Source organism: Lissotriton vulgaris, chromosome 4_1 (genome assembly GCF_964263255.1).
Source record: "Lissotriton vulgaris chromosome 4_1, aLisVul1.2, whole genome shotgun sequence".
Taxonomy (NCBI): Eukaryota; Metazoa; Chordata; class Amphibia; order Caudata; family Salamandridae; genus Lissotriton; species Lissotriton vulgaris.
Window position 1 is genome coordinate 62,507,483 of NC_141691.1, and position 17,251 is coordinate 62,524,733.

General features: G+C 46.8%; 1 protein-coding gene across 6 annotated transcripts in view; it reads right to left on the reverse strand.

The window, feature by feature from the left end:
• Window positions 1-17,251, reverse strand: part of RAB41 (RAB41, member RAS oncogene family) — a 438,287-nt gene that overhangs the window by 90,392 nt on the left and 330,644 nt on the right. For all 6 annotated transcript variants that reach the window (XR_015295286.1, XR_015295287.1, XM_086918322.1 and 3 more), the window contains exon 5: window positions 2,976-3,087. Coding sequence is in view for 4 of the 6 variants with exons in the window: in XM_086918322.1 (XP_086774448.1) it covers window positions 2,976-3,087 (112 nt within the window). In the remaining 2 variants the exon portion in view is untranslated. The remainder of the gene's footprint in view (window positions 1-2,975; window positions 3,088-17,251) is intronic.

A 17,251-nucleotide genomic window follows, 5' to 3' on the forward strand; every position in this document is an offset into this window, starting at 1 on the left:
AGACGTGCCGGTACTCTCCCATTAAATGTATTGCAGCAGTGCTGAGACGAGCCCGTACTCTCCCTTTAAATGCATCACGGGAGTGCGGAGACGTGCAGGTACTCTCCTTTTAAATGTATTGCAGCAGTGCTCAGACGTGCAGGTACTCTCCCATTAAATGTATAGCAGGAGTGCTGAGACGTGCAGGTACTCTCCTTTTAAATGTATTGCAGCAGTGCTGAAACGTGCCGGTACTCTTCCATTAAATATATCACAGGAGTGCCGAGACGTGCCGGTACTCTTCCATTAAATGTATTGCAGCAGAGCTGAGACGTGCAGGTACTCTTCCATTAAATGTATCGCAGCAGTGCTGAGACGTGCAGGTACTCTCCCATTAAATGTATCGCAGCAGTGCTGAGATGTGCGTTTACACTCCCATTAAATGTATCGCAGCAGTGCTGAGACGTGCAGGTACTCTCCCATTAAATGTATCGCAGAAGTGCTGAGACGTACAGGTACTCTCCCATTAAATGTATCGCAGAATTGCAGAAACGTGCTGGTACTCTCCCATTAAATATATCGCAGAAGTGCTGAGACGTGCCGGTACTCTCCCATTAAATGTATCGCAGAAGTGATGAGACGTGTCAGTACTCTCCCATTAAATGTATAGCAGGAGTGCTGAGACATGCAGGTATTCTCCTTTTAAATGTTTTGCAGCAGTGCTGAGACGAGCCGGTATTCTTCCATTAAATGTATCACAGGAGTGCCGAGACATGCAGGTACTGTCCCATTAAATGTATTGCAGCAGTGCTGAGACGAGCCGGTACTCTCCCTTTAAATGCATCACAGGAGTGCTGAGACATGCAGGTACTCTCCCATTAAATGTATTGCAGCAGTGCTGAGATGTGCAGGTACTCTCCCATTAAATGTATAGCATGAGTGCGGAGATGAGCAGGTACTCTCCTTTTAAATGTATCGCAGCAGTGCTGAGACGAGCCGGTACTCTTCCATTAAATGTATCACAGGAGTGTCGAGATGTGCCGGTACTCTTCCATTAAATGTATCGCAGCAGTGCTGAGACGAGCCGGTACTCTCCCTTTAAATGCATCACAGGAGTGCTGAGACATGCAGGTACACTCCCATTAAATGTATTGCAGCAGTGCTGAGATGTGCAGGTACTCTCCTTTTAAATGTATCGCAGCAGTGCTGAGACGAGCCGGTACTCTCCCTTTAAATGCATCACAGGAGTGCTGAGACATGCAGGTACACTCCCATTAAATGTATTGCAGCAGTGCTGACACGTGCAGGTACTCTTCCATTAAATGTATTGCAGCAGTGCTGAGACGTGCAGGTACTCTCCCATTAAATGTATCGCAGCAGTGCTGAGATGTGCATTTACACTCCCATTAAATGTATTGCAGCAGTGCTGAGACGTGCAGGTACTCTCCCATTAAATGTATTGCAGCAGTGCTGAGACGTGCAGGTACTCTCCTATTAAATGTACTGCAGAAGTGCTGAAACGTGCTGGTACTCTCCCATTAAATGTATCGCAGAAGTGCTGAGACGTGCCGGTACTCTCCCATTAAATGTATTGCAGAAGTGCTGAGACGTGCCGGTACTCCCCCATTAAATGTATTGCAGTAGTGCTGAGACGTGCCAGTACTCTCCCATTAAATGTATTGCAGAAGTGCTGAGACGTACCGGTACTCTCCAATTAAATGTATTGCAGAAGTGCTGAAACGTGCCAGTACTCTTCCATTAAATGTATCGCAGAAGTGCTGAGACGTGCCAGTACTCTCCCATTAAATGTATTGCAGAAGTGCTGAGACGTACCGGTACTCTCCAATTAAATGTATTGCAGAAGTGCTGAAACGTGCCAGTACTCTTCCATTAAATGTATCGCAGAAGTGCTGAGACGTGCCAGTACTCTCCCATTAAATGTATCGCAGAAGTGCTGAGACATGCAGGTGCATTCCCTTTAAATGTATTGCAGCAGTGCTGAGACGTGCAGGCAGTCTCCCATTAAATGTATAGCAGAAGTGCTGAAACGTGCCAGTACTCTCCCATTAAATGTATCGCAGGAAGTGCTGAGACGTGCCGGTTATCACAGAAGGGCTGAGACGTGCGGTTCTCTCCCATTAAATGCATCGCAGAAGTGCTGAGACGTGTGCCACCTTACATGCCAACATTAGTAATGTATACACAAAAGGCAGAATATAAAGGGGGCATTTAAGAGAGATGGCTTTCTTCTCTATGCTCAGTCACAAAAACACGACCTCTAGCATGCTGCCGGATAGGACCCAGCGGCAAGGATGCACAGCCTCCTCTGCAGGCGAGTGAGGGTTCACTGCTGGAAAAGCAGCTCATCTCAGACCACAAAAGACCCTCCCGGACCACACTCTGTTGTTCTGCAGCAGTGCTACGGCCAGTGCTCAATCTGGGCGGCAAGTAATAGTAATTTCTAATGTATATTGAATTAATAATTACCTGTTGTGGTAATCACTAAATTGACCAGACAGCGCCACCTTGTGGCACACTGTCACAAAAGCAGGTGTTGACAATCTAGTGCAGGCGCCGAGAACTGGAAACTACCGGCTCAAATGAAGCATTGGCTATGGCTTCCTTGGTCCTATGTTTACTTCATAAGCTGACTGCACACCGGACACGCTACTTTAAAGACAGAAACTGAAAGACCCATATTTGTATGTCTCATTCAACTACTACACATCAGAACAGGAAGCGCACAGTAGAGGCCCTCAACCCATCCGAGAGCTCCCTATTCAACTAATTTCTGAAATGATACTTCAAAATGTATTACAATTTCTGGAGCCTGGTACTGAATTCCAACTACAAAAGCAATTCGGGGTCAGTGAAACACAGGTGATAAAAATTATTGATTATTTACACATTTGAACAGGTTTCATTTCGACAGCAATGTCACTAATAGCTGCGTTTTTGCTTGCGGCTGTGAGATCATATGGCTGAGACGTCATTACCTCTTGTCTGCTAGATCAGTTTTATTTCCCACGAGCATGATGATGACATCACTTCCTCGCTCTGTTCTTACATCGTCGATCCACTTCGATGTTTGCTGGAATGAGTTCAAGTCTGTTCAAAAAGATGACAAGGTTGGTTAAATCAAACTTCAGAACAATGATGGTTGTTAGAGCAAGAACATCGATAACTCCTCGAAAACAAGCAATATGCATTGTGACGACATGAACACATCACCCAGCACCTGCGCCACCTCCCCTAATAGAGTCACGTTCAAGATACTCATCCACCAGGGTCGGATTGGGATTGCAATTCGGCCCTGGCAGTCCCAAAAAGTTGGCCCACAATCGCAAGTTGTGCTTTTTCAGAAAACATCATTTGATTGGTCTCATTGGACTCTTTTTAGATACATGTTTGGTAACCTAAGCATTTTAAAGCCTACAGAATTAGTAAGATTGGTGAAAACTAGAAGCACTGCATTTTGGCCAGGCGGGCGAGGTGAAATAAAATGGCTCAAGGGACACAATACCTGATCTGGCTAGGGTTGCCACCTGGCTGATTTTTTACTGACATGACCTGTATGTTAATATCCTGGCCGGTGGGAAAAAGAAAACGTCAAAGTCTCTATTTTTTCCTCTGATCAGTATGTAAATAGTCAACCTAAGCTGAAAGCACTTTAAAATATGTTCTAAATCTGCTTTACATAACTGTGACTAATAGTTAGACTAAACAGATAAGACATGTTAAAAATAATATGGATATTTATATATAAATAGTATCTCTAATGATCATGCTCTGGCCGTTGCAGAATCCATATATCATAACTAAGATGCAGTTTTATTTTCTAATTGCCTTGAACGATTTGCAGCATTCTCTACATAGACAATTTCTGTTCCTGCGCTTTCATGCAAAAAATCACAGTTAATTTTACTCAGAGGCAACAAACACGCAAAGTGAAGAACAAAGCATTTCGACTTTTTCTTTGCGTTTTATTTTTGTTAAAATGCATAGGTGGGGAATAGCAATGGCCAGTAGGGATATTGCATGGAGTGCTATGCAGGGTGACCAACTTGCATGGGTGCAAATTTAGGACAGAGAGTGTAAACATTCAGGACTAAGGGTCAACATTCAGGACAAAAATTCAGGACGGAAGGTCAAAATTCAGGACAAAACTTCGAGACAAAAGCTAAGTTTTACAGACACATCATAGGAGGTTGCGCAATAGTATATAATTAAGCCCATCCATATCCAAATATTTTCATCCATTTGCAAGCCTATCCATCATGTATCCTTCCATCCAGCATTTCACTCATCCATCCATCCCCCTATCCATCGGTACATTCATTCATTCACTCATCAATCCAGCCATTTAGCCTTTCACCCACCCAACCATCCTTTCACTCATCCATCCTTTCACTCATCCATCCTTCCACCCATTCACCCTTTCAGTCATCCATCCTCCCTTTCTCTCTCCATCGACTCTTTCACTTAGCCATCCATCCATCTACTCATGAATCTATCCATTGATCCTATCAGTCATCCATCCACCATTTAACTCCTTCGCTCATCTATCCATCCTTTTATCTAATCTCACTCATCCATCCTTACATCCACCCTTTCACTCATCCGTCCATCCATTCACCCTTTCACTTATCAATTCATCAATCCATCCATCATTTCACTCATCCATTTACCCATTCACTCACCCATCATCCACCCTTTTACTCATTCATCCGTCCTTTCACTCATCCATCCATCCACCCTTTTATCCATCCATCTACCCTTCCACTCATACATCCATCTGTGTACATTTTCGCTCACCCTTCCTTCCACTCACTCATCATCCATCCTTTCTCTCATTATCCATCCATACACCCTCTCATTCATCCATTTACCTCTTCCGTAATCTATCCAGCCATCCACCCACCTTTTCATATTAATTATGAGCTGAGCCTTTGTCTTCAGAGCTTTAGACAGAAGAGTCCCATCAAGGACGTCACCCTTGCTCAGTATTTTCTGAGTTCTAAAATATTTCGGCTGAGGCCTCTATGGCTGAATTACAGACATGCAAATCAGGGTCACCTAGTGATCCCTGGCCAGCTAGACATTATAGCGGGCTGTCAGCATGGCTCAATCCCTAAGTTAATTCCATTTGGAATTCATCTTTCAGGCTAGGGGTCTTTCCTTCGGCTTGGAAACAAGCGTTTCTCCTCCCCATACTGAAAAAACTAAACGCCGAGCCTGAGATTGCCAGTAACTTCAGGCCCATCTCTCTCCTCCCGGCCCCGGCTAAAATATTGGAAAAATGAGCACATCAGCAGCTGGTGACCTTTTTTGAATCTAATGGGCTTCTGCAGGACTCCTAGTCCGGCTTTCGCTCCGACTACAGTACCGAGTCGGCTTTGATTGAGATGGCCGATGCCATTCGATGGGCAGTGGATGAGGGTGCAGTGTCCATGCTGGTGCTGCTTGATCTATTGGCAGCGTTTGACAGTGTCCCATTCCATCTAGCTTGATCGTCTTAAGCAATTTGGCATCAGTGGGACGGCGCTGGACTGGGTCACTTCTTTTCTACATGGCCATGACGAGCAGGTCTTTCTCCACCCTTTTTTCTCTGAGCCCAAGTCTTTAAGATGGGTGGTGCCCTGAGCTCCCCCTCCTATTTAGTATCTATCTGGCTCCTGTGGCTAAACTGATCGCCAACAATGGGATCAAGGTGATATCCTACGTGGACGACACCCAACTAAGGTTTTCCTTTGGGGAAGTCTCGACATCGGCCTTTGACTCCTTCAGAGAGTGCCTTAAAATGGATGAATAGCAACTTTTTGAAGCTCAATCCAGATAAGACGGAGGTTCTGTTCTTTTACAAAGCACTCCCTTCCTCAGTGGCCTTGTGGGGGCCGACCGAATTGGGAACTGTCCCCACCCCGAAGGATTCAGTCAAGAATCTCAGTTTCCACTGGGATAACATCCTATCCCTTTCCACACAGATCCAGCATGTTTCTGCGGTCTGCTTTAGTAAGATGAAGATGATTAGGAAATTCATTGACTTCTTGCCAGAGTCAGTCAATAAAACTGTGGTTCATGCGTTAGTCACCTCCCATCTTGACTATGCCAATGGACTCTATCTGGGTTTGATCAGTAGGTTGCAGATAGTACAAAATGCGGCGGCTAGGTCTTCCTTTGTCATCATATTTCACCTCACCTCAGACAACCTATTGGCTCCCTGTGGCCAAGAGAGTTAAATTGAAGGCCCTCACATTTGCCTTCCGAGCCTACCAGGGAAGAGGCCCTAAGTATTGGTGGTCGAACCTTCGCCCTTACCTTCAGGACAGATCACTGCGGTCTAACTAGAAGCGCTACCTATACATCCCCATCCAAAGTGAGAATGGGAGACAGAACTTTCAAGGTGGGAACCTCCAAATGCTGGAATGACCTGCCCCACCAACTTCGTATGATGCACTCTGAGTAGGAGTTCAGAAAGGCCTTGAAAATCTGTCTGTTCACCTGCAGAATCTAGTGGTCAGTTGGGCTTGGCTCCGATGTTATCCGCATGAGCGCATGGACACCTCAGTTGAGGTGGCCACATGCTCTCTAAATGTACCGTATTATTATTATTAGTTCCTAAAGCAAGGGGTGAGGCGGGGAAGGGTTCACTATGCCCTTGCACAAAGGCAATCTGAGTCATGAGTAATGCATGATGCACAGTGCCAGGCCATGAGGTGACTGTGTCATGGTGTTGTTTCCAGAGCTTTAGCACCTTGGCTGCGCAGGATATTCCTCTCCTGTGCTGGGCTATAATGATCTTGGGTGTGGTCATGACGAGCTCAGCTCGTCATGAGCACACGAGCACCGTGCCTCATGACGAGCTGAGCTCGTCATGAGCACCGAAGGGGTTAGGTGGGATGAAAATACTGGGGGGGGGGTCTCTCCAAAGTGGGTGTTTGATGTAGATAAGAGCGTGGATTAAAACACCCAAGCTAAAAATCTGTGCTTAGTATAGTGTACTGCCTGAAGGGTATTTTACCTCTTGTCATTGTATCCAGATACATAACACAGCAAGTAACGTTACACCTGCAACAAGCCAGAACTATTGGCTTTATCAATGGTTGTTAGATGCAAAAAGCAGCAATCATGACTTCCTTGGATATAATATTGACATTGCATAATTTCTAAAATGACAAGACTGTGAAAGAACTCTAGCCCCTTCTTTTTAACCTCCTTCACCAGCTTCTTTTCTTGAACTGGGTTCTCATGTAGCAGCATTGGCGTTTTTGCACATTTCTTATGTCTTACAGAATGCCCAGCCCCAGACCACAGCAGGAGGAGGCCGCCACATGCTTTGCAGCCCAGACTGTCCCATTGTCATTCTGTATGTGACAATCAGCTGCATACCGAATGACAAAGGGCGGGTGATGTTACTCTTGTGCTCAGAGGAGGAGTGCATGGCGGCCCCATCAGGGAGATGAGGCTTCATGCAGGGAACAGTGCTGTTCCCTGTAATGCCCAAAATTACGGACAAAAGGCATCTGTAAAAAGGATCCTCACGGACAGCAGACGTAAGGTCCAAATTACAGACGGTCCGTGAAATTTACGGACAGTTGGTCACCATGGTGGATTGGATTTGGTTTTTGTATAGCGCGATAGCTACCCACAGGCGTCATAGCGCTTAGGAGTGGGAGGTGTAAGTGGTAGGGGGTTGAGTTATCTACTGAAGAGAAGGGTATTTAGATTTTTCTGAAAAGGCAGGATGTTAGGCTCTGAGCGAAGGGGGAGCGGAAGGGAGTTCCAGAGATTTGCCGCATTTACTGAAAACATTCTGCCTCCACTCCTCGCTCTTTTAATCCTGGGGTTGATGGCTTGGAAGCATGGGCCGACCTAAGCTGTCTGCTGGGATGGTAGGGGGTGATCAGGGTGTGGTTCAGAGTTGCTCCTTTCCTCCAGTAAGCACGGTGGGCAATACACATGCTTTTGAAGTGGATTCTTTCCCTCATTGGAAGCCAGTGGAGATCTTTCAGTTCGGATTTCACAGATTGGCAGCGAGGGATGCGCAGGAGAGTGCGGGCAGCACAGTTTTGAATCACCTGTAGTTTTCTTAGAGTTAGTTGGGGGGCTCCTAGGTAGAGGGCGTTCCCGAAGTCCAGCCGGGAGAGGATTAGGCCCTAGACCATGATCTGTCTTGCCTTGAAAGGAAGGAGCGTAAGGATCGTCCGGATGAGCCTCAGAATGCCCATGCAGGTGGCAGATAGTTTGACTGCCTGGTAGCTGAATGTAAGTGTTTTTACCATCCAGATTCAAAGGCTCTGTGGGGGTGGGGGGGCCCAGGGATGGTGGCCATATGGAGTCAGTTGATTTCTGCGGGGGGTTACCCAGTACCATTAGCTCTGTCTTATCTCCGTTCAATTTTAGATAAGACTGGGTCATCCACGCGCACACTGCCTCCATGCAGCCCCTCAGATCACTCGGTTGGGTAGAGGGGTGATTAAGGGTCACCACCAACTGGGTGTCGTCAGCGTAAGACACAATTTGAACGCCGAATGGGCGGACAATCTCGGCGATGGGGCGCATGTATATGTTGAACAGTGTGGGGCTCAGGGAGGAGCCCTGAGGAACCCCACAACTGAGTGGTTTACTGGGTGATGTGACGTTGCCCTCGCAGACTCTGAAAGAACGCTGTGACAGAAATGATTGAAGCCAGGCCACTGCCCTAGAGGTGATTCCTAGTTCTGAGATTCTGTGCAGTAGGATGTCGTGATTTACGGTGTCGAAGGCGGCACTGAGGTCCAATAAAATGATGGCCGCAGTGCCGCCCTGATCCGGGCTCATTCTTGCTCCTTCCGTCACAGCAAGGAGCGCGGTTTCTGTTCCGTGCAAGGGGTGAAACCCAGTTTGTAACACATCCAGTAAGTTGTTTGCTTCCAGGAATTCTGTGAGGGACTGGTTTACGTGTTTTTCCACAATTTTGCTTATCCATGGCAGCAAGGAGATCGGGCGTTAATTCCCAGGGTTCTTTTGATCTAGATTGGCCTTTTTCAGAAGGGCTTTAACTGTAGCCTGTTTCCACCTGGGTGGTACAATACCGGAGGATAAGGAGTTGTTAATCAGGTCTAAGATGGTGGGCAGAATGGCGGGGATTACTGTCCTGAGGGACTGAGCTGGGGCTGGGTCACTGGGAGATCCGGAGTTCACCTGGAGCATGATGGTTTCCAGGGTGGTGGGCTCCAGTGGTGGGAAACTCGCCAGGGTGGCAGGTGGAGGCGGGCTTGTTTCCTTGTGGCCTGTTTGGATACACGGTGTTTGGTTGAAGGATGAGTAGATCATGGTTATTTTGCAGTGGAAGTAATCGGCCTGCTCGATGCAGCGGGTCTGAGCACTAAAAGGATCTGGTAGTTTGTCCGGAAGTTTGAGCAGAGTTTTTGCGATTCGATATATCTCCCTAGGTTTTGACAATGCTTCGTGTATTTTGTTTTCATAAAAAATGGATTGAGCATTTTTTATGCTATTTTTATAGTGTTTTATAGAGGTTCGGTATGCATTTTTGCTTGCTTGTAGGTAGTCAATACGCCATTTTCTTTCCAGTTTTTTGCATTCCTTTTTCAGGTTGCGCAAGTCCTGGGAGTACCAAGGTGCGTTTCTTGGTCTCTGTTTGGGTTCAATGTCTTTGATTAGGATAATGCAGTCTAAAGATTCGGTGATCCATTTATTAAAGTTGCCGTTACTAACGACAGGGTCAGGGTTGCCTACTGGGGCGGAGGCTTCCAGAGTAGATGCCCACTGGTTAGGATTAAGTTTTGACCACTTGTGCAGTGCGGTTTTACCATTAGGGCGTTTGGGCGTTGCCCCACCTATAATTATCAGGCAATTTATTCGAGCGGCGCGTTAGTAAAAGTTTTATAAATTAACGCGCCGCTCGAATAAATTGCCCGATAATTATTGCCCTGCGGCCGTGGTGTGTGTCATGGACTTGGACAGTATGCACTGTCTGACACTGGGTGGCGCTGGACTGACCCTGTGCCGGCACAGTGCGCACTCACTGCGCATGTGGTGTTTGCCCGGCAGGGCTTCTTTAACTAGATAACTATGTGGTTTTAAAAAAAAACACCGATTAGGTGTTTGCCTGCCTAATGCAACGTACCCCATTGCTCAAAAAACGAACGACGTTTTTTTAATGCTCAGCCCAATCCTGATGCTACTTTCTTTAGAGAGCAGCTCTCCTCTAAAGAGAGCAGCATCAGGATTGGCTACTACTGTCTCTCGTCATCGGCAAGTTGGCAGCCATCAGTCTAGGCGCCAACGGGACCCCAGAGCAGAGATGGTGCGGACCCGGTCAAGTGAAGACAAGGTAAGTTTTTTATTTTATTTATCCCCACCCCCCTGTGAGCGAGCCGTGACTGATCTATTGTGGTTGGTGTCTTAGAAGTGATGGGACAGTCTTCAAAAACATGTATATGTCCTCGAGGTACGCACTCAAACTAAAGCAGATGTCGCGATCAAATGAGTGTTATGTAACAGAAAATGGTCGAACTTTGTAAACTATATAGCCTGGGGTTCGCATCTGTAATGGTCCTGGAACTAAATTATATATCTCTGTCCAGCAGAATGCAAACAAGCTGTTATTTGTGCAACGCGGTAATGAGTCGTTGCGCCATGCACTTTGGTCCTTTTGAAATATAAGCTTGTGACCCTGCTGTCTCCTATTTATTGCCCATAAATGTATACGAAACCCTGGGGATACTGTCTGCACGCGACTGCGTCTGGCAGAATCATCGCCATGTATTCATTCCTCTGTCCTCTTTGACCTTGAGTTTTCTCACTGAAGAAGCAGGGAGAAATGTACGATTCACAAAAAGAGTATTAGGGCATATCCATTTGTTACGATTAATCAGGCAACGAGTAAAGCAGCATTTCACGTGCAGCTGGGTTTCTCTGGATGTGAGGAGCTTTGGTTAGTCAAAATAAACCGAGGCTAGCTGTACACTGTTTCAGTTCTGCCCGCACGAAAACATCGACACACGCCAGAATCAAAAGGGCCCCAAATTAACCAGTGAGGAATCGAGATTGTTCCACAGAGTAAGGCAACACAGGATGCTTGCTGAATAGGACACTGCTTTGTTTCGTTTGAATAGTACAGAACTTTTCGCCCCACCACTTTGAAAATCCACCAGCCGCCACTGCACTTGTGGTCTCTCTGGGGTGTAAGGGATGGTGCGGGATGTGAGCCTGGCGGTGACCCGGTAAATGAGATCAAAGAGTGATCAGACCAGGGGAGAGGAATGGGTGAGCTAACTGTAAGGTGGGTACAATTGCTGAAAATTGGATCTAGGAGGTGTCCCATGGAATGGGTGGATTCCAGCACTCGCTGGGAAAGTTCTAGTGCCTCAAGACTGTTGAGTAATTCGGCAGCTGCAGGGTCCTGGGGATTATCTAAATGGACATTGAGATCACCCAGCAGGGCGTAGTTTGGTAGATTGCAGACTCCGCTGGCTATAGCGGATGCCAGGTTATTGATAAAGTTACTTGGGGTGCCGGGAGGCCGGTAGACGAGAGTCCCTGAAAAGGTGCATGTGGGAGAGAAATCTAGCGAGAATGGGAGGTATACGCAGCTATACGCAGCTAGACAGGTTGATAGGGGAGCTGCGGCAATTGTATCAGCTTTTGTATATGATAGCTATGCCGCCGCCTTTTCCTGATGAGCGATCAGCCCGGAGAATTTGGTATCCTGCAGGAAGTGCTTGGATAATATCAGGGTCAGAGTCCGTATGTAGCCATGTTTCTGTAAGGAACAGGGCATCTGGTTCTTTATCAGATAGCAGCAAGGAAATATGTGCCAGGTGCATATGCAAATCTACATACGGTGCTATATACATACATCAAGACATTGATCACAAAGCAAACTCAAGTTAAGTGGAAACTATGGTGTGGGGAATAAACTCCTAGTCGTTGCAGTGTGAGCCGATCAGGCAGTTAGTGTGCATGAAAATAGCAGGAATTGGGTCAAAATAGCTTTTTGTGATCGGTCTGTGAGTTTTATAGTTTTCATAAGGTGAACTCGGTGCTAGGGCATTGGGGTGATTTATGTAGTAAAATTTACACTGCACAAGATCAAAATTATTTTTTACTTTAGACATTGGTGAGATTAAGTGATTTGCTCAGAATTACAGGATGTTGAGTTTTCGCTGGGACTGGAACCTGGTCTCCGACTGCCAAAGTAGGCAGCTTTGGCCACAACGCCACATCTTCTCTATTTTAATACAAGCCTAACAAACTTTATCTCACAGTGATACCTCTGTAAATACATGCACACCTTCCAGGAAGGTTTCTCTTAATTCACTCCCTCCCCAGCCATCCATATCCTCAAAGGGGTGGTCTTGCAATGGAGAGGGTCAAGAAAAAGGACACAGTTACTGCTTCTCCAGTGGAGGCTAAGGTGTAGATAGCCCATCAGTGCTCCATCAGTGAGGCTCCTGCATACTCCCACCCACCCCCACCCACCATTGCCTGGCAGGGGTCAGGGGCAAGACACTGCTTTTCAGCCCCACTGGGGGGTGAGGTAAAAATGACCGAACAAATAGAGCAACACCTAGCCACAATTAAGGCAGATTGTCACACTTAAAAAATTCGCCCCGCACGCCATAGCCTGAAGTGGGATGGCCTGGGAGGCAGGAATGAAGCCGAGGCCCTTCAAAAAGTGGCCCAAATGTCACCCTTGAGCACCGGCCCATCGGCCAATGTCCGACTGCCCGCCTTCCCAATCCGACTGCCACCCACGCCTCCAAATGCCTCCACAATGGACCCCAATACCTCAACGAGAGAATCTCCTTCCACGTACCCAAGAGAAACCTCCGATCCGCCGATCGCGCTCTTGCCGAAACCCCGCGTATCTGCAGAGCCAGAACAGGCGGTAGAGCCTTTTCCTACATCGGGGCCACGACCTTGAACAAGCTCCCGATCGACATCAGACGCGGCCCCTCCCTGAACATCTTCAGGAAGACGCTCCAGACCTGCCTCTTAAAGTGAATGGAGCTGCTTACCCCTGCCCCCTCCCCCAGCGCCTTGGGACCCTCACGAGTGAGTAGCACGCTTACAATTCCCCTTGATTGATTGATTGTATCTAGGCTGAATGTCTAGTGCTGCAAAGCCAAATGAGCCCACGCTGCACTAACAGTCAGCAATAATGTAGCAGAAATGGAGACTCTGGCTTACTACTCAGTTCAACCAATTTGTCTATTATGGGATGAGTACCGCAACTTAAATTAGACAACCGATCTCAGGAACGGGTGTGGAGGCTGTGAACCGGAAGCTAGCACCGACAGCTCATCTGCATATCTATCCTTGCTTGAGCACCCTGGCCTTTCCAACAGAACGGCCCCACACAGGAACAACAGTGGTACCACAAACATGTTACTATATGACGCAGAGACCGCCAAAGTGCAGAAGCACATCTTACATCAGAGGACTCAACTAGACCCATTCAGATGAAAGGCGTGGCAGTGTTCCATGCAGCTTTTGTGCAGATTCCTGCTCTTTTCCAAGACTCAATGCACAGTCACTCTTAGTGACAACTGTCTTTCCGAGGGTAGTGCTGGGTTAGGATGCCAGGTGTGTCTGCAGTATAAGACCAGGACACAGCTCGCAGCTGCCCTGGCGCCTAGTAATAAAGAGGTGAGTCAAGCGATCTAAAAACAACGGGTGAAACGCTGGGTTCCGTCATAAAGCCTTCGATGGCATTTTAGTGAATTGCTTCAATGGCTTTCAAAATAATCACAATCTCATAAACAATTCCACAAACACTAAATAAAAAATCTTTACTGATCATGCATGGTCAACATGTAGAACTCAAAACCAACTGAGCAAGGCAGGCATGTAAGGATAACGTAAAAATGTGTACATCCGATGAAAAGGTTGTGCAGACTGAATTCAAATAAAAAATGCACTCATTACTCCGTACTGATATCTAAACATTTTAAACCTAACTTGACGGAATCTACATTTATCTTCAATTAACTGTTTAGTACCTGGACATAAGAACAAGGTCCGTAAAACTAACATTCAGATTTAACAACACAATTGCCTTAAAGTTAGAAAGGAGACGGGACCAGGGCTTTAGGTGGGCCGGGTCTCGTCGGTGCTGAGCACCGGCAGGTTTCTAAAAGGTGGCCTCGAAACGGGTTTATATCAGGCTCTGTTTTCTGCCCTGAAACAGGTGGCCCCATTTTGAGGTCTCACCTAGGCAGCGTGCATGCGCTGCTCTTGGAGGGCCGTTACCCATCGGTCTGCTCCTTTTCCCCACACTTGTGCTTATGCTGGCATCCACCTGCCGGGAGCGAGCAGCGGCACGCGTGGTAATTGAAAACATACGGCTCTCGCGCCGCCGCTGCTCGCTCCCGCAAGGCGGATGCCAGCACAAGCACGAGTGCATTTGCCTGCTCTTTCGCAGTCAACATGTTTCGGGTGTTTCACTGGGCCCACATGAGTCCGAGGCCTTTTTTAGGACTGTGATCCCTTCGTCACGACTCTTGAACTCATGCATCCAAAAATTTGGTTTGAAGTATGCAGGTCGGATCACGTCATTGGACTGTCTTTTCAACAATGCTGCACTTCTGTACAATATGGCTAAAAAATGACAAAGCCAATAGCTCTTGGCTTTGCCAATGATTATTTTGTAAGCAGGCGGTTTCTGGATTCTGTAATGCAACTATATCTTTCTCTGCTTACCACAGGAAGATCTGTTACAGTATTTCATTCTGCAACTGCATTCCACTTTTAGAATCCTACGTACCAAACAAACTTTTGCATCATCCTGCAAAAGAAAAAGTTTCTCTGGCATCATTAGGTTACAGGCAATGGAGACACAAGTAATCTTCATAGTCCAATGATCACACTTGATGCCAGTCGGAAGAAGTGGAATTTAAAGTTTGAAGTCCTGTATCAACGGATTGAGACTTGTGACCATCTCCATGCAGGTCTATTTACAAGTGTGGGCTACTACTCCAGGGAAGACATTCTGCTGATGCAAGTCAAAGAAAGAAGGAAGAGATGGTGTTCCTTGGCAAGGGGAGGACAGTGGCTACTGGGAAGGCAGGAAACTGAGCTGATCATCTGGACAAAAACAAAACCTGTATCTGTAAAGCACACGTTCACCCTAAGGGTATCTTGTTGCGGATACCCGATGTTTATTGTTACCCAACTCAATGGTACTCCGCCACAAAGCATCAAGCAAGTCCGAACTCTATGGGTATTGAGGAGCTTTTCAAATGCACTTGTAAAGTTACTCTAATGAGACGTTCCAGCTAGCATTTAGGATGCAAATGTGACCAAACACCTCCATTCTGCAGGGCTTTGAAGGGTAAGAACATTCCACACATGGACAATTGGGAAAAATGGGCAAATTCGGTCACTTCGAAACAGGAGATGTTTGTGCCCAAAGGCAATATACTTTGGCAAACCTAGGCAGTAAAAAGGGTTGGAGGGGAGTTCTTGTCTGGACAAACTGGGCAGAAGGGTATCACTAACTTGATGGTGACTATGTTATACGGGATGCGGAGGCTTTTTACCATTTTTTGCCACCTAGTGACGGGAATGGAAGAACGTTACTTACCTTAGGCAACAAGATTTCTAGTAGATACTCTATCTTACTGCAGAATCATCACCTGAGGAGTATCTTCCAGGTGCCTGACTGGGTCTAGAATAACAGTTCTCGAGCATCACAAGAATGCAAGTGAAACTCCATTCAGCTTGGATATGTCAACATCCAGCAGTATGTGGCGGCTGGCATCGGTTATTTCTATCTAACCGTGTCCCAATGCGTCATGCACACTGTACACAAGAGACATCAACACAGTCGCACACTTGCATACCTGGCATTAATAGATCTGTATGCATGGTATGGAGGGCATGATAGATCTGTAGAAGGATCTAGTGTTGACCAGAGATGTCTTTACCAAAGTCAAGTAACTTACCAGTTGACAGTGGCATTCTCCCACAGATTCTTTACCTAATGAATGAGTCCCAAACCAATCATTGCAGGGAGATGGCACTGAGTAGTGGTGCTTAAAAAGTAAAGTAATATAACACAAACATCGCAAGTACCCATCACAGTGTGTGCTTGAGCTGTAAGACAATGTTTTGAAAAGTTGTACAACGAAGAACTGGCCACCCGGAAAGCATCATCCTCAGGATGCCCCCCATGAGGCCAGCAGATGCCCGCCTCCAAAGCTCTTGTGAAGTGTGCACAGGTGACAGACAAGAGGAGCTCTCTGGACCACGGTGAAGGGGCCATTGAGGGACTGCCCCAGCAAAGCCCACAATGAGCTGATCTTCCATCTGCCACACAAGGTCAACCGATGGTCACAGCCTGTATTCCAGTCATTTCTCTCTTGCTGGTTGGGGTGATATGGAGGAAAGAAGGACGGAAGAGTGATGGACTGACCCATGCTGAAAACAATCACACCTTTCTGTAACAAAGACGGATATGAGCAAAACCCCCCCTGGCTTGATACAAAACAGAGAACGGAGGTGACACTGAAAGACTGTAATGATACCAAACCGAAAGGTCCAAGTTAGTCCCACTAGGAATACAGATGCTTCACAGAGGCAACTTCCATGTTCTGCTTGAGAGAGGCAACGTTATAGAACATAGGAAAAGCGTGATTGGAAGGGATTTAAACTTCGGACTATTAGCAGCTAATGTTTTGCCCAGTAACCAGTGAAGATTGACACTGTCACTGTTTTGGGCAGCTAAAATGTCTGCCACTTCTTTGATTGACACCACTCAATCTCCATGTGTGCAGCTAAGCCTTAGATGCAGGTGTATCCTGTGTGGGTCAGAAAGTGGTGACAGTGCATCCATCCTCACACACAGAGTACTTGCAAGGTGGGACCTTAGGAACACACCACACTGCAGGGCTCACCGACATAAATCAATGGCCTCTCAAACCAAGGTCCAATTCACACACACCACCATGTCCACTACTGGAATGGACGGTGGCCGTGCTGTGATGGAAAGATCACATCTAGGAAAACCAACCATATGCATGGTGTCTGTCTTCTGGACTCGTAGTATTAAATATTGAGGCAAGAGATGTCCTACAGTAAAAGGAGGACTAGGAGGGAGGATGCCTCGGAGCTAGGCGAGAAAGATGCCTTACAGGAAAAGGAGGACCAGGAGGGAGGATGACCCGGAGCAAGGCAAGAGGGATGTCTTACAGGAAAAGGAGGACCAGGGAAGGAGGATACCTCTGAGAGAGGCAAGAGAGATGTCTTACAGGAAGATGAGGAT